The sequence below is a fragment of the Pan troglodytes genome, chromosome 4, assembly GCF_028858775.2.
Source record: "Pan troglodytes isolate AG18354 chromosome 4, NHGRI_mPanTro3-v2.0_pri, whole genome shotgun sequence".
Taxonomy (NCBI): domain Eukaryota; kingdom Metazoa; phylum Chordata; class Mammalia; order Primates; family Hominidae; genus Pan; species Pan troglodytes.
In genome coordinates, this window is record NC_072402.2 from 74518780 (window position 1) to 74544441 (window position 25662).

The following is a 25662-nucleotide window of genomic DNA, read 5'->3' on the forward strand; positions in this document are numbered from 1 at the left end:
AGTGTATAAACCTAGTATGAGGAAGGAACAGTTGTCTATCAAAACGGTAAATGGCATTCAGTCTTAAGTTTCTAAATAAAGTTAGCAATTATGGGTATAGCCAAAATGTGAGTGCTTGCCATAACCTCTGGGGCCTCACCATTTCCAGCTACCGGGATCTGCAACTTTTTGCCTGAGGGTTTTCTCAGAAGACACAGAAACTGTTCTGCCTATAAGCCTTGAAGTGCCAGGGAATTAACACCTACCTTCCCACAGCCCTCCCCACAGTGACTGATAGCACTGATAACGATACCCCAGCTTCACCCCTCAGGTGGGATAACTGAGCTGCTTGTTCTATACCATGTTCTAGAGTTTCTCCCATGAGTTTAGGTTCTAATCATCCACATGTAAATTGCTTGATAAGAAACCTTCATTGACTCCTTGTCTCACTTCCCCTCCCCTTATTTGTTTTGTTTGCACCTTTCAAATAAACTATTTTCATTCAAATCTTTGTCTTAAGTTCTGTTTCTGGAAAATCCAAACTAAGACAATGGAGGTGACCTAGTTAATTCCAAATTTTTCATTTGACTAATACTCATTTTCAACTCTACTAATCAGTAAAATAGGAAGTATAAGATACAGCCAAGAAATCAGAAGAGTCTAAAACATATTGAGACCATAAATATCAGCAAAAAGCTAAACCTAAACAGAAGTGGGAAAGAATCCAAGCTTACAGTGATCTTTCCCTTTAGGTAAAACTCACTAAAGTAATATGAGGTTAGTTTGGGTTCATGATGACTCTCAAGAGATGAAGAATTATCTTCCCTTTATTTCATTTGTGTCCAGAAACCTTTAGATTCTTAGAATTATTTTTCCAGTTAAATTATTTTTATTAGAATAAGTAGAACAATAAAATAACTTTATCTTCTTTAGCAGCTACAGTGTATCAAGCACAGTCAATTTATTGTTGGCCAATCTTACAGAATCTGCAAGTCTTGTGTAGTAAACCCATTTTATTGGGGGAAGGTGGTAAATCATGTGGAAGGTTAATTTTCTGGCCCCATTTCACCTAGCTAGTAAAGATAGAGTCCAGATTCAAATACCTATCAGTCCCCTTCCAAATGTCATGCTCAATTTCCCCCTGTGCCACTTCCACAAAAGACATATGGCTATTACCATCAGGCAAGAGGCATTGAGACTGAGAAAACATAATATGACACATTACTACAATTATTATATGATTAGAGTTCCCAGATTTAGCAAACAGAAACACAGAATCTCCAGTTAAATTTGAACTTCAGATAAACAATGATTTCTTTTTTCGTATAAATATGTCCCATGCAATATTTTGGATAGCTCTACATTAAAAATTATTTGTTTGATCCAATGATTTTTTTAATAAAATTATTTGTTGTTTATCTGAAATTCAAATTCAGCTGGGCATCCTGTATTTTATCTGGCAACACTAGATATGATGCTTAGCTTATCTCTTTATTTAGTTCATACTTTAATCAAAACTTAGCATAATATGTGTAACAGGACTAAGTTTTTAAAAATATTTGTGGTAAAAGAACCTAAGAAGATCTGCCCTCTTAACAGATTAAGTGTAAAATACAATGTTGTTGACTCTAGGCACAAGGCTGTATAAGGGATCTCTAGAACTTATTCATAGAATTTCTATTGAGTCCTGGATACCACTGCAATCATTTCTCAACACCACACAGCTATCCCTATGTCAGTCTTAACATCCCCTTATCCAAGTGGTCAGATTTGGGCCCAGGGGTAGCTCATCCTCAAAGATCATGGTTTCTCTTACACTATAGTTACTGCATGAATTTACAGCAGGCATCCTTCAGCTAGATCAGACCTAATTCTCAGAGAGTTCTGAATGCAAACTAAACACAAATCAAAACCTTATGCTTATGCCTAAGGAGGAAAATATAAATAGGCATATATTACAAAGCAGTAGTACCAAAGGTATCAATTAGGATCCCAGCAGGAAGAGGAATTTACCTAATCAAAGAAAGATTTCAATTAGAAAACTACTTACAGAGGTGTGAGCAGCTTTAAGGAACAACTAGGGACACTGATGCACCCAGAGACCAGAACCAATAAGACATTGTTACTACCCAGGGCCAAGAGTGCAACTGGAGAGTAGTGTCACGGAGCCAGCCAGAGTTGGAAGACATGGTGGGCCAGGGGTTGTATGTAGTTGTAGAGAGACACAGTTGTGGCCAGTGAAGCTGTACTAAAGGAGAGAGGAATCGGGGGGAAGTGGGGAAAAGAAACAAATTCTCTCCCCTGCTCCCATTTGATCTCCTTTAGGTGCCTCCCACTGGCTAAACCCAAAGAAGCCAGGGGGCAAAGGAGTAGGTGATACAGCTAGTGAGGTCAGGCCCCATAGAACACTGAGCAGGGCAGAGAAGAGCTGACAGTAACTGTGGAGTGAAGAGCAGGACAATCGTAGCAAACCCACCAGTATGTGAGTGCACGGCAGAACATGCCGGAAACTCACTATGGGTAAAGATTTGTAGTCATTTATGTTTTCAAACTGGTAGTTTCTTTTGTTGGTAGTTCATATTTTTCCATCATCACTTTATTATAAAAATATTCAAGCATACAGAAAAGTAAAAGAATTTTTGAGTTACTGTGTATATGCACCAACTAGCAAAATCTATACTGGCTTTATTATATATCTATCCAACAATCTGTCCCTCTCTTCATCATCAGTATACCTTGTTTTTTTAGCTTCTTTAAAATTTTTGTTAGTTGAAAGATCAAATTGTGTGTATTTACTATGCACAACATGATGTTTTAAAGTATATATACATTGTGGAACGGTTAAATCTAGCTAGTTAACAAATGCATTACCTCACATAGTTATCACTATGTTAGGCCCACTTAACATCTACTCTTAGCATTTTTCAATAATACAATATATCATCATTAACTATACTCAGCATGCTGTACAATAGATCTCTTGAGCTTATTCCTATCTAATTGTAGTTACGTATCCTTTAACCAACATTACCCTAACTCCCTTTCCCACTAACCACCCAGCCTCTGGTTACCACCATTCTAATCTCTAGTGCTATGAGATCAACTTTTTTAGACTTCACATATGAGTGAGACCATGTGGTATTTGTTTTTCTGTGCCAGGCTTATTTCACTTAACATAATGCCTTCCAGGTTCATCCATGTTGTTGCAAATGATATGACTTCCTTCTTTTTATTATGGCAAATAATATATCATTGTGGATATGCGCCACATTTTCTTTATCTGTTCATCTGTTGATGAACTCTTAGGTTGATGCCATATCTTGGCTAGTGAGACTAATGCTGTAATAAACATGGGAGTGCAGATATCTCTTCAAGGTACTGATTTCATTTCCTTTTGATATATGCCCACTAGTGGGATTGCTGGATCATATGGTAGTTCTATTAATTTTTAGATAAAGCTCCATACTGCTTTCCATAATGGCTATATTAATTTACATTCCCACCAATAATAAATAAAAATTCCCTTTTCTCCACATCCTCACAAACACTTGTTATCTTTTGCCTTTTTGATAACAGCCATTCTAGCTGGGGTAAGATGATATTTCATTGTAATTTTGATTTGCATTTCTCTGATGATTAGTGATATTATTGAGCATTTTTTCATATTCCTGTTGGCCATTTGTATGTCTTCTTTTGAGAAATGTCTATTCAGATCTTTTGCCTACTTTTTAATTGTGTTATTTGTTTTCTCACTATTGAATTGTTTTAGTTCCTTACATATTTTGGATATTAGCCCCTTATCAGATATATAGTTTGCAAATATTTTCTCCCATTCTGTAGTTTGTCTGTTCACTCTGTTGAATGTTTGTTCCCTTTGATGTGCAGAAACTTTTAGTTTGATGGATCCCATTTGTCTTTTTCCTTTTGTTGCCTGTGCTTTATCCCAAAAATTATATCAAAAAAAAAAATCATTGACCAGAGGCCAGGCATGGTGGCTCATGCCTGTAATCCTAGCACTTTGGGAGGCCAAGCCAGGTGGATCATTTTAGGTCAGGAGTTCAAGACCAGCCTAGCCAACATGGTGAAACCCCATCTCTACTAAAAGTACAAAAATTAGCCGGGTGTGGTGGTACGCACCTGTAATCCCAGCTACTCGGGAGGCTGAGGCAGGAGAATTGCTTGAACCCAGGAGGTGGAGGTTGCAGTGAGCTGAGTTCGTGCCACTGCATTCCAGCCTGGGTGACAGAGCAAGACTTGTCTCAGAAAAAAAATAATAATAATAATTGACCAGATCAATGGTATAGAGCTCTTTGCCTATGTTTTCTTCTGGTAATTTAATAGTTTTGGGTCTTAGATTTAAGTCTTTAATCCAGTTTGAGTTGATTTTTGTATATCATAGGAGATAAGGGTTTAATTTCATTCTTCTGCATGTGGATGTCCAGTTTTTTTTTCCTGGCATATTTATTGAATACACTATCCTTTCCCTAATGAGTGTTCTTACCACTTGGGTCAAAAATCAGCTGGCTATAAATGTGTGGATTTTCTTTTGGACTCTCTATTCTGTTCCACTGGTCTATGTGTCTGTTTTTATGCTACCACCATGCTGTTTTCATTACTATAGCTTTTTAGTGTATTTTGAAGTCAGGTAGCGTGATGCCTCCAGCTTTGTTCTTTTTGTTCAAGATTGCTTTGGTTATTTGGGGCCTTTTGTGGTTCCATACAAATTTTAGGATTTTTTTTTCTATTTCTGTGAAGAATGTCATTGGTATATTGATAGGGATTGCAGTGAATCTATAGATTGCTTTGGGTATTATGGACATTTTAACAATATTCTTTCTTCTAATCTGTGCATATTGGATATCTTTCCATTTATTTGTGTCTTCTTCAATTTCTTTCGTAAATATTTTATAGTTTTTCAGTGTAGAGATCTGTCACCTCTTTGCTTAAATGTATTCCTCAGTATTTCAATTTTTGTATCTATTATACGCAGGATTTTTTTTGACTATTTTTCAGACAGTTTGCTAGAAATGCTACTGATTTTGCATGTTAATTTTGTATCCTGCAACTTTACTGATTTTTTTTTTATCAGTTCTAACAGTTTTTTAGCGGCATCTATGGTCTTCTCTATACATAAGATCATGTCATCTGCAAAGAGGGACAGTTTCACTTCTTCTTTCCAATTTAGAGCTTTTTATTTCTTTATCTTGCCTAATTTCTCTGGCTAGAACTTCTAGTACAATGTTTAATAAGAGTAGGGAAAATGGACATCCTTATCTCATTCCAGATCTTAGAAAAAAAGCTTTCAACTTTTCCTTGTTCAGTATATTGGCTGTGGGTTTGTCATATACAGCCTTTATTATGTTGAGGTACATTCCATCTATGCCTAATTTGTTGATTTTTTATGGTGACGGAATGTTGAATTTCATCAAATGCCTTTTCTGCATTTGTTGAGATGATCATACAGTATTTGTCCTTCATTCTGTTAATGTGAGGCATCACATTTATTGATTTGTATATGTTGAACCATCCTTGCATCCCAGGGATGAATCCTACATGATCACGGTGAATGATTTTTTAATACACTGTTGAATTTGGTTTGTTAATTTTTTGTTGAATATTTCTGTATTCAAGTTTGCTGGGGATATTGGCCTGTAGTTTTCTTTCTTGTTATATCCTTATCTGATTTTTGGTATCAGGGTACTGCTAGCCTTGTAGAATGAGTTTGGAAGTATTCCCTCCTCTTAAATTCTTTTAGAGGAGTTTGAGAAAAATAGGTATTAGTTCTTCTTTAAATGTATGGTAGAATTCACTAGTGACACCATCAGGTTCTGTGCTTTTCTTTGATGGGAGACTTTTGATTACTGACTCAATCTCCTTACTCATTATTGGTATGTTCAGATTTTCTATTTCTTCATAATTTAGTCTTGATAGGTTGTATGTGGCCATTTACCCATTTTGTCTAGATTATCCAATTTGTTGGTGTATAATTATTTATAGGACTCTCTTGTGATCTTTGTGTTTCTGTGGTATCACGGTAATACATCCTTTTTCATCCTGATTTTTATTTATTTACTCTTCTCTTTTTTTTCTAGTCTAGCTAAAAGTTTTTCAATTCTATTTATCTTTTTTAAAAAAACCAACTCTTTGTTTTGTTGATCTGTTTATTGTTTTCCCGGTTTATATTTCATTTATTTCTGATCTAGTCTTTATTATTCTCTTCTACTAATTTTGAGTTTAGTTTATTTTCTTGTTCTTCTAGTTTCTTGAGGTACAATGTTAGGTTATTTAATTGATATCTTTCTTCCTTTTTTATTAGGCATTTATTGCTAAAATATTCCCTATTAGAACTGCTTTTGCTTTATCGTATAGGCTTTGATATGTTGTAATTCTATTTTCATTTTTCTCAAGAAATAGTTCAACTTATCTGATTGGTTTGGCCCTGCATCCCTACCCAAATCTCATCTTGTTGCTCCCATAATTCCCAAGTGTTGTGGGAGGGGCCCAGTGGGAGATAATTGAATCATGGGGACAGGTCTTTCCCGTGTTGTTCTCATGATAGTGAGTAAGTCTCATAAGATCTGATGGTTTTAAAAAGTGGAGTTTCCCTGCACAAGCTCTTTTTGCCTGCCGCCATCCATGTAATACATGACTTGCTCCTCCTTGCCTTCCCCGATGATTATGAGGCTTCCCCAGCCATGTGGAACTGTAAGTCCATTAAATCTTTTTCTTCCCAGTCTCAGGTATGTCTTTATCAGCAGCAAGAAAATGGACTAATAAATTATCTTTTAATTTTTTCATTGACCCATTGGTGCTTCAGGAGCAAGTTGTTTAATTTCCATGTATTTGCGATTTTCCCAATGTTCCTCCTGTTATTTATGTCTAGTTTTATGCCATTGTGGTCTAAAAAGATACTTAACATAATTTCAATCTTCTTAAATTTGTTAAGACTTGTTTTGTGGCCTAATATATAATGTATCCTGAAGAATGTTCCATGTGCAGTTAAGAAAATTGTGTATTCTGCAACTGTTAGATAGAATGTTCTATATGTGTTTGTTAGGTTCAGTTGTTCTGGAATGCAGTTTAAATCCAGTGTTTCTTTGCTGATTTTCTGTCTGCCCATTGATGAAAGCGGGATATTGAAGTCCCTTACTATTCACGTTGCTGTACTGCAATCTATCTCTCCCTTCAGTTCTATTAATATTTGCTTTATATATTTATGTACTCTGATGTTGGGTATACATATATTTACAACTGTTATATCTGCTTGCTGAACTGACTCCTTTATCATTATATACCAACCTTTTTTGTCTCTTTTTATAGTTTTTGACTTAAAGTCTATTTTATCTGATATAAACATAGTTACTACTGTTCTCTTTTGGTTTCCATTTGCACAGAATATCTTTTTGCATCCATTCACTTTCAGCCTATATGTGTCTTTACAGGTGAAGTGAGCCTCTTATAAGCAGTGCATAGATGGGTCTTGTTTTTCAAGCCACTTTATGTCTTTTAATTGGAGAATTTGATCAATTTATATTCAAAGTAATTATTGATAGGTACACACTTATTATCACCATTTTAAAATTGTTTTCTAGTAGATCTTTTCATCTTTTCTTACCATATTTCTTTCTGGCTAAGTAGTTTTCCCTGGTAGTATTTTTGATTCCTTTCCTTTTGTTTTTAGTGTGTATATTATAGGTTTTGCTCTGTGGTTACCATGAGTCTTACAGAAAACATCTTATAGTTATAACAGATTATTTTAAGCTAATAACAACTTAACTTTGATTGGAAAAAAAAATCTCTACACTTTAACTTCACTACCCCTCCACATTTTGAATGTTTGATGTCACAATTTACATTTTTATGTTTCATATCCCTTAACAAATGATTGTAGTTATTATTAAACAGTTGGTCTTTTAACCTTAATACTAAGGATGTAAGTGATTTATACACCACCTTACAGTATTAGAGTATTCTGAGTTTGACTGTGTGCTTACTTTTACCATTCAGTTTTATACTTTCAGATTTTTTTTATTACTCATTGGCACCCTTTTCTTTCAGCCTGAGGAACTCCCTTTAGCATTTCTTGTAAGACAGGTCTGGTGGTGATAAATTTCCTCAGCTTTTGTTTGTCTGGGAAAGTCTTTATCTATCCTTCATTTCTGAAGGACAGCTTTGCTGGGTACAGTATTCTTGGTTGGCAGTTTTTGTCCTGCAAAACTGAGTATATCATCCCACCCTCTCTTGGCCTGTAAGTGTTTTCCTGAGAAGTCTTCTGTTAGGCATATTGGAAGTCCCTTATATGTTATTTGCTCCTTTTCTCTTGCTGCTTTCAGGATCCTCTCTTTGTCTTTGATCTTTGACAGTTTGATTATAATATGTCCTGAGACAGCCTTATTTGGATTTAATCTGATTAGAGACCTTTGGCATTCCTATAATTTGATATTTATATCTTTCTCCTGGTTTGAAAAGTTTTCTGCTATTATTTCTTTAAATAAGCTTTCTACCCCTTTGTCTTTCATCTACTCCCTCTTGAATGCCAATGACTCAAACATTTGCTGTTTTGATGCTATCCCATAAATACTGTAAGCTTTCTTCATTCTTTTTTCATTTTTTCTTTTTAATCCTTGCTGTATATTTTCAAATATCTTCAAGTTCACAGATTGTTTCTTCTGTTTAATAAACTTTGCTGTTGATATATTTTTCATTTTGTTCATTGTATTTTTCAGTTACAATATTTGATATTTTAATATTTCTCTGTTAAATTTATCATTCTGGTCACTTATTCTTTTCTTCATTTCATTTAACTGTTTCTATGCATTTTATTGAAGTTCATTGAACTTCCTTAAAACAGCTACTTTGAATTTTTTGTCAGGAAGTTCATAGCGCTCCATCTCTTCAGGGCTAGTCACTGGCACCTTATTTTGTTTATCTGATGATGTCATGTTTCCCAAATTGTTCTTGATCATTTTGGTCATGTGTCAATGTCTGCACATTGATGAAGCAGATACTTATTCCAGTGTTCACAGTCTAGCTTTGTCTAGGAATGTCCTTCAATAGTAAGCCTATCTAGAGATTTTGGGCAGGTTGTCAGGGTGTGGTCCCCAAGACTGCAATTACTGCACACATTGCAGTGCGTGGGGGCCCTCTAAGCCCAGGTCTGTCACAGCCAGCACAGTGCCAAACTGAAGTCCCATGGCTGCTAAAGCTGTCACAGCATGGGCTAGAATCTCATGGCTGCTAAGGCTGCTGCAGTGCTGACGTGTAATCAAAGCCCATGGCCACTGAAGCTAGTACAGCACTGGGGCATGGCCAAAAGTCACACCTTCTGAGGCCTTCCTGTCACTAGGGATTATGTGGAGTCCAAAGCCTCTGTAGTTGGCCAGCAGTGATGCAGGCCAGAACTTGAGTCCATCTTGCAGGTGCTATGTGTTCCCATCTGGGGTTGGGATAGGTCTAGGGGCTATGTCTGTGGGTATCAGCCTGTCATCGGGCTGTGTAGGACTTCCCAGTGCTGGGTTTTACTGTGGTGAGCCCAGTATTAGAGTGCAAAGCAAAGTCCTTTGCTTATTTCTCTTTCTTTCCCTCAAGTGTATGGTGTGTCTCTCCATGCTGTGCTGCCTATTGCTGGGGAAGGGGTGACATGGGTAATGTATAACTATCCTTCCTACCTTCTTCAATGTGTCTTTTCTTATTGTTATGCTATAACTAGATACAGTGGTCTCTAACCTGGTTTCTCTAGCTCTTGTGAAGTATTTTCATGCATGGATAGTTATTCAAATAGACGTTTATGCAGGGGAATGATTGCTGGAGAGTCCTATTCCACCATCTTATACCATCCTCCTCTTCTAAATCTTATTTTTTTAAATGTGTTTCAAAGTAAATTTCAGACATTAGTACATGTATCACTAATACTTCACCACTTCAAAACAATTTAGTTTATTTTTAACTGCTATTATAATGCAGGTTACTTTTAGGTTATACACAGACACAGACACACACACACACACACACATACACACACCTCTCAAAAAGTCAACTGATGAATGTTTCAGTCAATTGGTTGCTTTCAATAGGACTTACTAGGAGTATTCATTTTTATCAGGCATGTTGGTTCTTAAAAAACAAAGAATGAAAAATCCTTTGCAAACACTCTAACTTTTGGCTGCTTTGCTTTCAAGGGAATACAGAATTGATCTTCATAAGCAAGACAGGGTCAGTACAATAAAATTGAAGAAGAATGTTGAAGAATTGGAGTACTGTTTTACTTATGACCTCACAGTTAGTTCTCATTATGGCAGACTGGACTAGCTTTATCCTTTTCCCGCAACTTGACCTTTTCAATCATACCTCCAATGCCATTCCCACACAAGCCTCTCTTTCCTTTGGTTTTAAAGACAAATGGGGGAAGGAGGGTTGTTGAACACCAGACTATTTTAACCCCTCCCCACCTACTACTTCTCAGTGTATGAGTAAATGGTATTGCCTTTGCTTCTTAGCCTCCAAAGACATTATAAAGCAAGTCTGAGGCAGCCCCATGCATTACTTCAAGCTCTACCTGTTCTCTAGGTATTGAACATGACATATTTCACAGCACAGACTCAATTAGAGTCTCCTTAAAACCCCACTATTCCAATAGCCTTTGGCAGCATGTAGGTGGGATTTAAATTATATATTGCTTCAAAGTGATTCCCTGGGGCATTCACTTCTCTGAATCATACTGAAATGTGGGTTTTCAAATGTCTGCATATGTTGTGCAAAAATGTTGGCACATGGAAGTGACACTTTTTCTGTATGAAATGAATTCAGAAGCTTGGAGTAGGATCAAATTAATCACACAATGTGAAAATGTATTTGCCCCAAAGGAAGCCATTGTTTTCCATTCCATAACTGTCTGTGAAGGGCCAACCATGTGTAAGATAATCCATTAGGCAATGCAGGGGATACAAAAGTAGAGAAGTCATGGTGCTTTTCTTGACCAAGTTACAAATCTAACAGAAGACATGAGTCAGGTAGACAGATAATATAGAAAGGGAGAAGAGAGGAATGGCTTCTGGCTGGAAGAGTACACGAAGACTTCATAGAACTGGAGGTAACTGGGACATGCTTTGAAGCTTGTGTTTCCTTGGGTAGAGATAACGGAAGGATATTCCAAGGGGTCAGATCAACATGTGGATAACATTCAGCATTGGGAAAGTGAAGAGGAGGTCTATGGAATAGCAAATAATCTATCCTGGCTGGAATACAGGCATGTATTCAGTGAAAAGACAGGAAAGTGAGTTGGGGCTATATTGTGACAGATTTCAGAGGCCCAGCTTTAGAGTTTGGAAAAGAGTAGTGAGCCAGAAAAGAATACTAAATGCAACAGTGATAGGATTAGAACTTCATTTTGGGAAGACTATTCTGGTAGAGAGTATGGTTGAAGCAAAATGAAGATGGAGAACACATCATAGAAATAGCATCTTTTACATTTATTCTCTTAATATCACAGTAAAAAAGTAGCTAAAGAAATTTTGATATTCTAACTGCAAATAATGTCTTTCAAGGTAGGGAGCCATGCAGCTGATGCCTGAAAAATCTATTACCACTACAGTGGCCTGATCCTTTCTTCTTGATTTTGTACAAAGTCCAAAACAAAGGTTGGGTGTTTTTATTAAACTCAAAGCTGACTCCAACTCTTTCATCAATATCAATAACTTTATGACTAATATAAACACCAGAAGTCTTCATTTGAGGAAATAAACTCTAATAATTCATAATATGAAATTAAGGAAATGAAATTGTTTTCATTTCCACTTTCATGGATGCCTAAGCTCAATTATACATTTATGTCAATGTTGTCAATATTTGGGGTTATAATAAATATAGAAAAGTTAACATCTCTACCACTCTATAAACTCTATAGACCACAATGAATCTAATTAATATGCACTAACATTGGAGTGCCCATTATATACCAAATGTTTAGGTACTTTTGCAGGTATATCTTCCGTCATCATAGTTTCTCATTTATTTATCACACAAAACCTTTGTAGTAGGTATTATGAACCTTAAATTTCAGATGAAATATATAAGGCATAAAGAAACTACTCTATCTGGAATCAGACAGCAATAAATTTTAAAGCTAGAATTCAAACCCAGGTCTGTCTGACTGGAGTCTTACTACAATTCCTTCAAGCTAAAGGGATATGTATTATGGGTGTAGGTTGTGGCTAAGCTTGTCAATTACTTAAAAACAACTATCAAATGAATGCTTGTTTTTTTTTTTTTTTTTCCAAACTAATGGTTTATTTAACTACACCAATTGGGAATTCCCAGAACATCGAAAAGATGTTTGAGAAACTAACAGAAATCTTGAGACTGGAATGATAAACCTTGAAATATGCCACATTGAAGGTCTAACAAATATCATTTGCTACTAAAAAGGATGGCTAAATTGTGGAGGGATGGAAAGCTTCAGAGCCAGGCTGTGTCATCTGGGTGGTCCTTGAGATCCCAAAAGAATTTCCATAGAAGACATCTGAAAAGATTTTGGGGATATCCTCCAGCTGCAACAGCTGCTTCTCAGTTGCAAACAGACGTGTAGTCATCCAGCATTTTGTAAAATAAGCCACTTTCCCCACATACCAACCAGTGAGGAGCATGACTGAAAGCTGTCCCAGGTCACTCTACAGAGTGTCCCATGACACGCGTGGAGTCTTTCTAAGTGAAGCCTGGATGAAGAGCTTGTCTTCTTGACGAGGTCCCTCCTGGCTGCAGAGCTAGACTCAAGCACATAGCAATGATCATGCTCTTATCCATTAGCTGCAGAAACACCGCTGGGTTGATGGGAAGCAACAACGGCTAGAGGCTGGATGACCTAGGTTCATGTCCTGGCTATTTCCTTTCTGTGAAGTCATCTGCCCTGACTTCCTGGTAGGGCAAGGATTGCAAAGATCAAATGAGATCATTTTTAGAAGTGCTTTGAAAAGTGCAGTGGTTCAGGCCAGGCGCAGTGGCTCAGGCCTGTAATCCCAGCACTTTGGGAGGCCGAGGCGGGCGGATCATGAGGTCAGGAGATCAAGACTATCCTGGCTAACATGGTGAAACCCCGTCTCTACTAAAAATATAAAAAGTTAGCTGGGCATGGTGGTGCGCACCTGTAGTCCCAGCTACTTGGGAGGCTGAGGCAGGAGAATGGCGTGAACCTGTGAGGCGGAGCTTGCAGTGAGCCGAGATAGCGCCACTGCTCTCCAGCCTAGGCAACAGAGCAAGACTCCGTCTAAAAAAAAAAAAAAAGAAAAGAAAAGAAAAGTGGTTCAACCAACTGTAACAATTTGTTTTTGTTGAGATCAGCCCACAGCATCTTCATCTTCATCAAAGAAGGCTGTGGTGTCTAAAAAAAGATTTTTTTATATTTTAAGAAGCAACCCTTACTGAATATTCTACATGACTTGTCAGTCCTTTTTGTTACGGGACACAAACAGAAGGAGTTTCTAGTAAACTAGGCGTGGGAGGGACTAGAGTTCTAGTTGATATGCCTTAGAAACTCACTCTATTTAATCCACTGGGTAGTGAATTTTTGGTTGTTTTTGTTGTTGTTGTTGCTGCTGTTGATGCAGGGTCTCACTCCCATCGCCCAGGCTGGAGTGCAGTGGCAGGATCATGTTGCACTGCAGCCTCAACTTCCTGAGCTCAGGTGATCCTCCCACCTCAGCCTCCTGAGTAGCTGGGACTGTAAGTGTGCACATCACCACAACTGGCTAATTTTTTGTATTTTAGTAGAGATGCGGTTTCGCCATGTTGGCCAGGCTGGTCTCAAACTCCTGGGCTGAAGCGATCCACCCACCACCTCAGCCTCCCAATTACAGGTGTGAGACACTGAGCCTGGCCAACTTTTTTTAAAGGGATTAATTTTACCTTTTGTAAAATGTAGGAAATATATATAGTAACATATAGCACATATGCACTTACCCATATACATATTTTTGAACCTTACTGCAAACTGGCCTAAATCAATTTGACTGTTTAGTTTTTAGATTCCTTTTTAAAATTGTGGTGGCCTCCAGCAAGTAAAAGTAGATGGTAACTATTTGCTTTTCAACCAGGTTGTACACTACAACAAAAGCAAATTCCAAGTCAAATTCTGCCACGTATAAAATATCCATGGGAAAGAAGCCACGAAAATTATCATACAACCTGCTGCTGTAAATTTGGTGATGTTTCCTCTTGTCATTTCAGGAACTCCAAAGCACTGCATCAGAGACAATCTACCACATCTAGTTATTTTTCTTCCTGTGCACACTACTGAATGACATTTCCCAGAAACCGTACAGTTGGGTTAGGGCAACATGACCATATTCTGATTTGGCACAGAAAATCTCTCACAAGACTTCTTTTTCTTTACCTCCCACCCTGGAGGTCCATTTTAAAGATGGTGGTATTATAAGATGGTGGTATTAAAGACAGAATGACTTGAGTCTTCAAGTCACCCTTTGGAGGAAGACAGCTGAGGCGGGCTTCCTAGAAAGGAACATCCACTTTGGACTTAGACTAAGTCCAAAAAATAAATTTTGTGTCAAGCCACCAAGATTTGGATTTATTACAATAGGTAATGCTAATTACCCTAATTAATACAAGCAATTGCTTGTATCTGCTGAGAGAGATACGTCAATATTCTAATGGCAAAATCAGCAAACCATCTTGCCGGGTGGGGCCAGGCAAATGAGTCTACTGTTGTGTGAGGGAAACACAGAAATGAATGGAGCTCTAGCTGTATTCAGCCACTCAAAAGTAGCTTGATTTCTGGAGTTGCTGGATTCTTACTCTTTGTCCACGTAAAAATAGAGGGACATGAATAATCTTTCTAGTTAATCACATATTTCACCAATAAAAACATTGCATCTAACATCATTTATGCTAATTAATGAACCCTCTAGCGTGAATATCTGATAACATCATTCTAAGTATTTTTGCTGCCACTTGGAACGTCATAGTAAAGTTCTTCAAATAATCACTAATCAGTCTGGATTCCTGCCTAAGACAGAGGTGAAGTTCCAAATATTTAACCACTGGCATGGCACAATCACCAAGAGATGAAAATAGCTGTAAATTCTTATGCCAGAGCGGTGCCTTCTAGCCTGGATTACTTCAAGTGTTAACTAAGCTCCCCTAGGGTAGAGATTAAAGTAATTCATAGAGTCACTGTTTATATTGAAGTACTTAAAAAATAAATTACAGACAATATAACAGGTGCCTAATTCACAGCCATCACCCATTTTATTTATTTATCTGCTCACTCAAGAATTACAAGCAAAGGATCATGGGATCTATTCCTAACTGAAAGATTAGATCAATCAAATTAGCCATCTGTCTGTGGAAGGCTTTAAACTCAGGTTGTATTTAAGTATTATGTTTCCAAGTGCCCAGATGTTACAGAAAAGTGCCTGCTGATACAACTCGTTTTGCACAATGTAAGCCACTAAATGGCTAATATAAACTTATTGCAGCAAGAAAAATAAATAGCATTAACATTGCATTAAATCTGATTTGGGATTTTGGGTGCCCTGTCAGCAAACACAAGTGTTAAAATTTAAATTGCTCAGGACTTGCAGAGTCAGACAAGAAGGAATTGTCAAGTGTCTTTAGATAAGGGGGATACTGGAAATGAGATCAAAGCACTGGGATGTATATCCTTGCTCGGTGTGGTTGGTGAAAGTAATAATAATTACTATGACTATTGTTCGATCGTATCCTGTCCTTAGGTAGCACTTCAGCTCTCTCAAAGCACTAGTCTGCTTTGGATAAGTGGGGGCTTTTTCCAGCTGAGGAAACATCAATAGGAAATGGACTGAGTGAGCCCGGTCTATTTTTCCATGTCCCTAGCAGTGATTCCTGATTTACTCCAATCAACTTATCAGCGAGCAAAACCTGGACCATTTCTTAGCTCTCTGGCTTTACGGAGACTTTCACTGACTCCCAGTAACATATCAGTTTGGATAATTCTGGTTTAGGAACAGCTGCTGCCCTACCACATCCTGCAAAACTTCCCCCAAGACAATTACCAGGCAAAAATCATCCTCATTTTCCAAACCAAAAATCAAGGCATGTGGTTGACCAGGGAGTCTTTCTAATTTGTTAATTCATTTGTCTGAAAAATGTTACAATTCAATACAAATTACATCACATGTAACCATACCTTAATACCTACAGAAAAGAATAAAAGTACATAAAATCATAAATGTCTATGTTTATTACTTCTGATGCCTGGAAATATAGAAATTCTTTCAGGTTTTTCTTCCTTGTCCAGATTAAACAATCCCAATTTCTTAAATATTGCCTTCACATGTCAGTCTTTAATCCTTTTTAATGCCCTGCTACATGCATTACTGTATTGGATCTTCCCTGGAACATTTTATGGTAGGGTCTTTCTTTATCCTATTTTTACAGATCAGTAAACTGAGGATTATGGAGCATATATAACTGACCCACTGTCACCATGTAGCTGTAAAGTGTCAGAACTTGAACCCAAATGTGTGGAATATCAAAATATGTGCTCTTACCCAAGCCTTCCTGCTCCACCAGGAGAAACCAGCCTTGAAGGCTGAAAGAATAAGCTTGGGATTGGGGGTGAGGGAGGTAAGGGGGGGTAAATGTTGGTTATATAGAGAACAGCGTGGCTTTTTGTTAACGCCATTGCAAGGTTTCCCTCTTTCACCGGTCAACTTAGAGTCTAAGGACAGGGTTGTTCTGATTAAATACAGATGCCCAGAGCAACATGTTGTCGTCAGCAGTCACAGCTGGGCGTGGAGGTATGAAGCAGTGAAGATCAGCATAACACAGAGTACCTGGGTCGAGGTACCAGGGAGAGGGAGGCAGTGGGAGAGTCCAAACTCTCTTTTGGCATGTCTCAAAGTGTGCATCAAGTCATCTGAGGTTCTTGTTTTAAAAGGCAGGTGCCTGGATTGCACTCTAAAAATTCAGATCCACTTAGTGCAGGAATTACTGCTGAGGGCGGAGACCCGCGCAGAGCCAGCTCTGGAATGTGCGCCCTCTGCTGGCAGAAATTTTATTTGACTCATCTAAGCCACTGCATGAGAACCCATGAGGGGTTCTGCAAGGAAGCAAAAGTACCCCCGCTCATTTCAGGAGGCTGAAGCTACACCCTGGGGTCCTTCCTCGAAGGCGAGGTCCACAATCAGTGAAATCAAAGATGAGTTTGGGGGATTTCCTCTAAAGGCTGCCATATCTCCTCACCTTTTCCCTTTTTCGATAACTGAAATAGCAAGTGCATCTCTAAGATGTGCAGCTTGACATGCAAAAACAAAGGCAAGGCACACAGGCCTTGAGCAACTCAAAAGATTTTCTGCTGCAATCAAGACATCACATCATTCAGTCAGCTGGGAAACACTACAGTCCGGCCTGCCAGGGTGTGAGGCAGGAGAACACGAGGTAGCCACAGGATAGCCCTGGGCAAGCTGGAGTCCCACCTCAGCCTCGGATGCTGAGTCTCAGTCTTCCAGAAATCTAGCCAAAATTACTAGACCACTTTTGGGCTGTAGTAAGCCATAAACAGATGCACTACTATTCCCCAAAGAATGCTAAGGTTATTAAAGCCCTCGGCTCTGGGTAAGAAGAACAAAAAGCACCACTCAGCTCCTTTCTGGCCAAGCCACTCTTCCCTGAGAAAGAATTCAGAAAAACAAGTCTTGCCTCACATTAAACTACACTTACTCCTGACCTTGACTCCTCTGTCTCTTTACCTCTCACAGAGAATTAATGGAAAGAGTGAGACTAACAAAGAGAGATGGAGTCAAAGAGAGAAGTGCTTCCTTATGAAGATTAGATAAGATGTTGAAACCAATAGGAGGGGAAGCACAGTGATGGAGTGAAGAATCAGAGGAAAACATTTCTGTCTGCCTGAATTGCGTGGGGCGCTAGGAGTTGGGTGCTGGGGATGCGTGTGCTAGGTCCCTAGCACCTAGCTTCTAGTGCCCCACGGCTTTTGTGAGCTAAAGATTTCCCTGATAAATGAGACAGCCTGAATCAGCACTGGGATATGGAGTACAGTGGACTGGAAAGGGGACAGGAAGGAACATACAGATGAGAGATCTCCCCCAATTGCCATGCTTTGGGAAGAGGGCTTGGATGAGAGCTATAAGCGAGGAACTAACCAGTCTCTTGTGAATTCCAGGTAGATCAAGGTGGCGCTGGGGAAGTAGACCAGGATGACCCCTGATCCCTGGCCACTGCCCCTTAGCCATTCAGCCTCACACTAGCAGCAGCAGAATGCCTCTAGAGGTGCATGTATCTCTACCAGCAACCAACAAGATGTATTGCCCACAAGCTAACCCTTCTCTTCCAGCCTTTTGTTTTTGTTTCCTGACTTTCCTTACATCTTTATTTTAGTTTGATTATACCACTAGAGAAATACTGACAAAGTGGAAAGAAAAAGATGAGAGAGCTGCATCGTGCTAAGGATGATTGTGGACACCCAGATACTCCAGGGAAAACCTTGAACTCTGAACGCTGACTTGACCTTCTTCCACTGACCCTGGGACCTCAGGCAAACTGGACAGGCAGGAGGAAAGGCAGGACCCATGTGCAGTTCTCCAGCCCCCCTAGTGCCAGAGAGTTAATAAATGTCAGGAGACTTGTCTAAATAAACAAAGAGCAACCCCAGGCTCTAGGCCTGGGAGCACCGGTCTTTAACCCCAGGAATCCTTCCCAGACATGCCACGGCTGTCAGCCCTAAGTCTGACTTCACTGACAGAACCTTGTAGAGAGACAAAAGATCTATACCCTATCTACTGCATAGGAACGAGGAGGTCTTAATGGCACAGCCACTGTAGCTTGAGAGCTACAGCAAGCCTTCCAAGCTGGAGATCCCTTTGCCTCTGACGTACCACCTCCCACCACCAAGCATAAGAGTGCTTAGAAAATAAAGCCAAGATATCCATACAAAAGCAAATAAACCTTGACTTATATCTCACACCTCATACAAAATTAACTCAAAATGAATTATAGACCTAAATGTAAAACCTAAAAAACTTCTGCAATAAAACATAGGGAAACATCTTTGCAGCCACGGGTTAAGCTTTCAAAAAAACAGCATGAGCCATTTAAGAATATAATAAATTAGACTTTATCAAAATGTAAATCTTCTACATTTTGAAAGACACCATTAAGAAAATAAAAAGACAAGCCACATACTAGAAGCTGAGATTTACAAAACACAGATCTCATAAAGGACTTGCATCCAGAACATACAAAAAACACTCAAAATTCAATCATAAGAAAATAAACATCCCAATGTTTTTTCTTTCTTTTTTTTTTTTTGAGACAGAGTCTTCCTCTGTCACCCAGGGTGGAGTGCAGTGGTGCGATCTTGGCTCATGGTAACCTCCCTCTCTGAGGGTAAAGTGATTCTCGTGCCTCAGCCTCCAAGTAGCTGAGACTACAGGCATGCGCCACCAAGCCCGGCTAATTTTTGTATTTTTTGTAGAGCTGGGGTTTTGCCATGTTGGCCAGGCTGGTCTCAAACTCCTGGCTTCAAGTGATCTGCCCACCTTGGCCTTCCAAAGTGCTGGGATTACAGGCATGGGCCACCATGCCCAGCAGACATCCCAAGTTTTAAAAATCAGCCAAACATTTAAACAAAGATTTCACCAAAGAAAAGACGGCAAATAAATAAATTTTTTAAATGTTCAATATAATTAGTCATTAGAGAAATGCAAACTAAAACTGTGATGACATACTATTACATGCTTATTATAATAGAATCACTAAAACAAAACCAAAAAAAAACTCTACCAAGTGTTGTAGAGGATTAGGAGCAGCTAGAACATTTGTACATTGTATGAATGTAAGATGGTACAGCCACTTTGGAAAACAGTTTGGTGATTTCTTATCCAGCTCAACATACACCTGCCATGTGATGCAGTGATCCCACTCCTTCTGTTTATCAAGAGAAATGGAAACATATATCTTCCAAAGACTTCTATGTGCATGTGTCTAGGAACTTTATTCATAATAGCCTAAAACTTAAAACAACTTAAAAGTCCACCAACTAGCAAATGGTTAAACAAACTGGAATTCCATGGTCCATCCAACGCACCACTACTCAACAATAAGAAAGGAACAAACTTCCAATATATGCAAAAACATGGATGGATCTTAAAAGCATTATGCGACAGAGGGTGGACACAAAATATGACATTCTGGAAGAGGCAAAACTACAGGGATAGAAGTTAGATCAGTGATTACCAGGGGCTGGGAGGGAGTCATTTTTCTACAAAGGGACACAAGGGAATATTTAAGGATGATGGAAATGTTCTATATATTTATATTCCGGTGGTGATTACATTACTGTGTATGTTTGTTAGGGCTCATCAAACTGTAGACTTGATGAAATTTATTGCATATAAATTATACCTCAATAAATCTGACTTTAAAATGATAATAAGGACAAGAGTTAGCAATATGCCCGCGGGAATTAAGTGACTTGTTGCATGCTGGTTCCCGCAGTTGTCTGGATTTCCCCTCCCTTCTTCCTGCCCCACCACAGAAGCACGGCAGTCCTCCTGCACTTTCTGGTGAGACTCAGGTGATGGGACCAGCACTAGGCTAGAGACCACTCAGGAGGGTGGGAGGTCCAGGTGCTAGTTCCAGTTCAGCTTCTGATGTTAACTGGGGCAAGTTACTGAGTCACCCTCAACCTCATTGCAAAATGAGGACTTTTCACTTCTTTCCAGGCCTATGATTCTAATTTGTAGTCTGAAAAGGAATGAAGGCTATCCAATGAGTTGTGTTTCCACACCGTGAAGGTCTGGGGAAAGGACAGGGCCCTAAACCCTCCCATTCTTCAGAGGCCCCTTTTTCTACCCTCAGGTACTGTAGTGGGCCCTCTGACCCTCACCAGCCTTAATCCCCAGGAGTTCAACAAGAGAAGCAAGTGGTTCATCATCACCCCATAAGGCCACACCCTGTGATTCTTATAGATGAGGCCAGTAGACAGTAGCTTCCAAAATTCTTTCAGTATCATACGCACTCTGTTGTCTTAGGAGGCATGGGCAGATCCCATTTACAAATGTTTAAGAGCAACACAGGATCCCCACACAAAACAGCAGCCTCCACCTAGGCTCCAGTATCTGACCCACGGGAGCTCCACTCTTCAGCCTCCAGGAAGACACCCTACAAGACATGCTACACACCTCTGCAAACACAGTGTTCTGAGCTCAGTTTCTGGTCCTGAATATCAGAGTTTAAATTTCCATTCCACCGCTTACTAGTTGTGTGACCTTGGGTGAGATATTTAACCTCTCTAAGCCACAATTTCTCCTTCAGTAAAACAGTGATAATAATAGTCCCCATCTCCCAGGGCTATTGGGTTGATTAAATAAATCACTGTGCATCCAGTACTTAGAACAGTGTAGCAAGCACTTAGTGTTAGTTATTATGATTTAATTTAACTTAATTTGAAAACCGTCATTTCTTGTAAGTCTTGGCAAATGCAGAGGTTTCTTTATTAATGTTCAATGTCAAAAGATGAGCTATCTTGGGGTGAAGAGAAAGGTTGCTTGTGTTGAACCCAAACTAGACTCAGACTTGAAGCTGCTACTCAGTTTTTTCTCACCAGAGGTAGGTGCGGATGGGGAATTTCCAGGTTGATTTTGAATCCAAGACTTCTCCAACAATGCTATACTTATCAAAAGTAGATTTAGGAGCATGAGGAGACAGGGAGGGTCATCCAAATAAAACAGAACCGCTCCAGTATGCCTGCACAGTGGCCACGATACCTTCAAAGTACTGTCTATGTACCAATTTCTGTTGAGGAAACAAGGTACAAAGAAACTCCCATATGGATACTAGCAGGATTTGCTAGTGTCTGGGGAAGATTATAAATTAGCTAGTTGCTGCTCACATCAGAGCCAAGCAGGGCACATTCAGTTTTTTAATCTGGACCAATTTTCCGGATCAAAAACTAGTCTTTCCAAGGGATGTAAATGAGCCCAGGAGGGAAATTTCCCCTGAAGTTATGAAGTAGCTGTCATTTTAATCTGAGAAGCTTTCCAACCTGAAAGCTAGTGTCTGGATAAAATTATAAAGTAATAAAAATAAAACTCTTCTAGGTTGAACCTAGTCTAAACACTTCTATCTCAAATTTGATGTAATTAATATGCCAAAGTATTTAAGAGGTGGTGTTTCCACTATCAAAACCCTATCTATGCTTCAAATAAAACCAAAGAGGCCAGCATGGCATATTCCTGGCATGAATATCAGAATGAGACCCTGAATGAACCAGGTAGAAAATCTTTTTAGGAGAAGAACTCCAAAAAATAAGAAAGAAAATATGATGACCCACATGAGCAGTTTTATACAACAGGTTTTTATAAAATACTTTTTTAAAATTCCCCTTAAATGGATTAAAATATATCCTTTAAAAAGCATTGCATACACTGTTCATGCTTTAAAACTATAGATATAACTATGCTTTGTTTAAAAATTGTGACAATTAATAGATGATTTCATGTGAATAAATCTGCAAAATGCAATTGATCGTGATGTGGTTATCTTAAGGAGGAAAGTTAGAAAGAAGCCCTTCACTGAAATCCTTGAAGGTGTATGTATGTGTGCGTGCAGGAGGAGAAACAATTTAATGTGATATTACCTTGGACTGAAGCTATTATCTCCAAAATGAATTGAAGAGCTCCTAAATGGAGTGGCTCATAATTTAAATATGGTGTAGATTATGATAATGACCTTAGATTTCAAGGCAGGTAACAAGTGCTGGTAATAAGAGACACAGTGCAAAGACTGAGGACGCTTCCAGAGCCAAAATGCAACAAGTCATATTTCCAGATAGAGAGTTCCAATGCGAAAATATGTAAGCATTCACATGGGATCCCGCTAAGACGATTTTCTCTGCCCTCTGATAAATTTTCCTAGCTTTGCCTCTTTCTTACAGAAACGTTTGTGAAGACAAACTGCACTTTCTGTGAGGTTTTGCAGACTGCATTCAAATAAAAGTAATATTGTTTTCCATTGTTCATAAGATATAATTAATCCCATAAGACAACCTCCCTTACAAAGTAAGTTAAGACAAAACAGATTTTTCAGAATTCTAAATATGGTCCCAGCAAAAAGTAATAAAAATCGTTATTTGGGAAACAATGTTTAGAACTTCATTGTTCAGAATGTTCTACTTTGAATAATCTCACAACATAGGCCAAATCAAAGTAGACCAAAATAAACGAAGACTTTTTACCTATATGCAGCTAGAGGAAACACACGTTATTATGGTTTCAAGTTCTCCCCCAATTCCCAATCCCTTATAACAGGTTACAACGTACATATCTTTGTTTAAATGCCAAAGCAAAGACAGGAGTTCAAAACACGGTAAAATTAACCCACTGGGTGCTTCCTTCTGAACAAATGGCCCCAGAGTGGAAGAGGATGCTAAGAGCAGAGTCCACATCCCTGCACAATGCGTGGGCAGGACCCGAGATGGGCAGAGGGGGCTCCAGGCAACCCTTCAGACACTTAACAGGAAATGGCTGGGCTCTGGACAATATGAATTGAGTAAAATGTTTGGAGACGCAGGAGGGGCTGGTTTGACTCCTCTGCATGGTTGCCATCCTCTGTAATTGAGACAGCACGATCGCTGTCCCAACTGTCAGCTCTCTGCGGTCAAACACGGGGACAACCACCTCTACTGTGTCTGGAAAATTGATCATTCTTTTAATAAATAAATATCCCTAGCGCCGCCCGGGCTCGGGGGAGGGCGAGGTTTGCGTCTTTTCTCAGCTCCTGGCAGAGCTGAAGCGAGTTAAGCCGACGTTGGTCGGGGAGAGGGAGGCGGTGCGCTGCCCGCTCTGTGTCCTCGCCCCGGAGCCCAGCAGGGGCGCTCGGGGCGTGGTGGCTCTGGGCGGAGGAGCGCATTACCTGGTTTTCGGATGGCCGCTCGGAGCGACACCGCGCCGGGTCCGAGGCTGGAAGCCAGGAGCAGGAGCCGGAGCAAGACGCCTCGGATTAAATCCATTTCGCCGCCGGCGCCTGCAAAGTTTCACCAAGTCCCGGGCGCACACGGAAAGGGCGTCTCCGGGGGCGCGTGGGGGACGCGGCCCCAATGGATCCCCGGGCCGGGGCGAGGAGGTGGGGGGCTGCGAGGGCTGGGCCCGGAACCACGGGCGGTTCCAAGAGGTAGAACTGCAGCCGGGAGGTCGGCGTGCGCGAGTGAAGCCGGCTGCAAGCGGCAGGGCTTTTCGCGGGGGCGGGGGCGACGAAGGAGGCCGACTGGGAGGGAAGGGCTGGCCGCGGGAGGGAGGGAGGCTCGACCGGCCCGGGGATGAAATTACAATCGAGTAGAAGTGAGAGGGGCAGGCCCTGAAACCTTCACTCCTCGCCCACCTCGGAAGCAGACAGCCCGCCCCTCACCCTCTCTAGCGACCCCCAGCGCAGCCCTTCCCCGCTGGTGACCTAGATTGGGGACCTGGGAGGGACCGACTTCAAGCACTGGAGACGCAGGGCAGGAGTTAGGCGACTGCGGGTCCAGGACCTTCCGCGGTCCTCACCCTGAAATCTTGGGGCGCCCCCCCCCCACCCCACCTGGGCCCTCCTCCTGCCGCGCCCCTCTAGGGTCGCCTCCACCCAGTCTGGCGACTTTTTCTAACACCTCAAAGGTTGCTGTAGTTGGTCCAGCGCACTTGGGGGATGCGAGGGGTAGACGGGGGTGTGTGATTTGCAAGTGGGGTGGGGGTGAGAGGAAGAGAGGCGGGACCGTCCGGGTCTGAGGCGCTAAGAAGATAAATGGGATTTAAGGCTCCCAGATGGAGAGCTGAGGCCAGGCCGCTCAGACTGGGACGCCGGGTGGAGATTAGGGCCTGGAGCGGGGGAGTGGGGGCCCTTCCCGGCAGAGGAAGGCAACTTGAGACCCTCCTGGGGAGGAGATGAAACTCCAAGTTAAGCCTGGCGTCTTAGGGAGGGACGCGAGCTCGAGCCCCCAGGCGGACCTAGAAAAGCCCCTGGGCGGCGCCCAGCTGGGCCTGGGGCAGGGGGCCGGGGCGGGGTCCTGGCCTCTGATCCCGGGATCGGGCTTCCTGGGTTGTCTCCCTGAATGGAGAAAGACTCTTTCTCCTCCGCTGAATTTGCTGCCCCAGGACTCAGTAAAATGTACCTTTTGCCAGATTTCGCGGTAGTGCCTGGAGAGGGGAGACCCTGCCTGGGACACACGTCCCGTTGCATACTGGCGTTCTGACCTCCAAACCAGCGAGAAGAGAAAGCAGATACAATAAATAAACCAAGAGGGAATAAACTTAGAGGCAAACGCGGCCCTCGGCAGTTCCTGGGGAAAGATCAAAGGCCGTAGGAAGTGCCCCGCAGAGGAAATCTGCAGTCACTAGCGAGAGGACCGCGCCCGCCCCCTCCCCACCTTGCAACGCTGCCAGGACTCGGTGGGCGTCCTGGCTCTTCACAGTTAGCCTATGTTTGGGAGCGCGGGAGGAACAATGTTGACTGATATATTCTTCTCCCCTCCCCAGCCCCCCAAACACACACACACAGGATTTCTACTCCTCTTTTAAGAATGAAATATCCCCTGGCTGGAGAGTTTGTCATGAGCTCAATCTTGTTAGTTAGCAAAGCTGAGTGTGTTCCCTTATGTGTTGGCATTTTCAAGTGTGCAATTGTCTGTTCACAAATAAATTCAAA

At 40.7% G+C, this 25662-nt stretch overlaps 1 protein-coding gene across 2 annotated transcripts in view; it reads right to left on the bottom strand.

Annotated features, from left to right (window-relative positions):
- Positions 1-24372, bottom strand: part of EGFLAM (EGF like, fibronectin type III and laminin G domains) — a 211121-nt gene extending 186749 nt beyond the window's left edge. The window contains exon 1 of one of the 2 annotated variants that reach the window (XM_016953398.4): positions 23899-24372. In XM_016953398.4, the coding sequence (XP_016808887.1) occupies positions 23899-23995 (97 nt within the window). In that variant the 5' untranslated portion in view covers positions 23996-24372. The remainder of the gene's footprint in view (positions 1-23898) is intronic. The other variant, XM_016953400.4, reaches the window with a different exon arrangement.
- Between the last annotated feature and the right edge of the window lie 1290 nt (positions 24373-25662).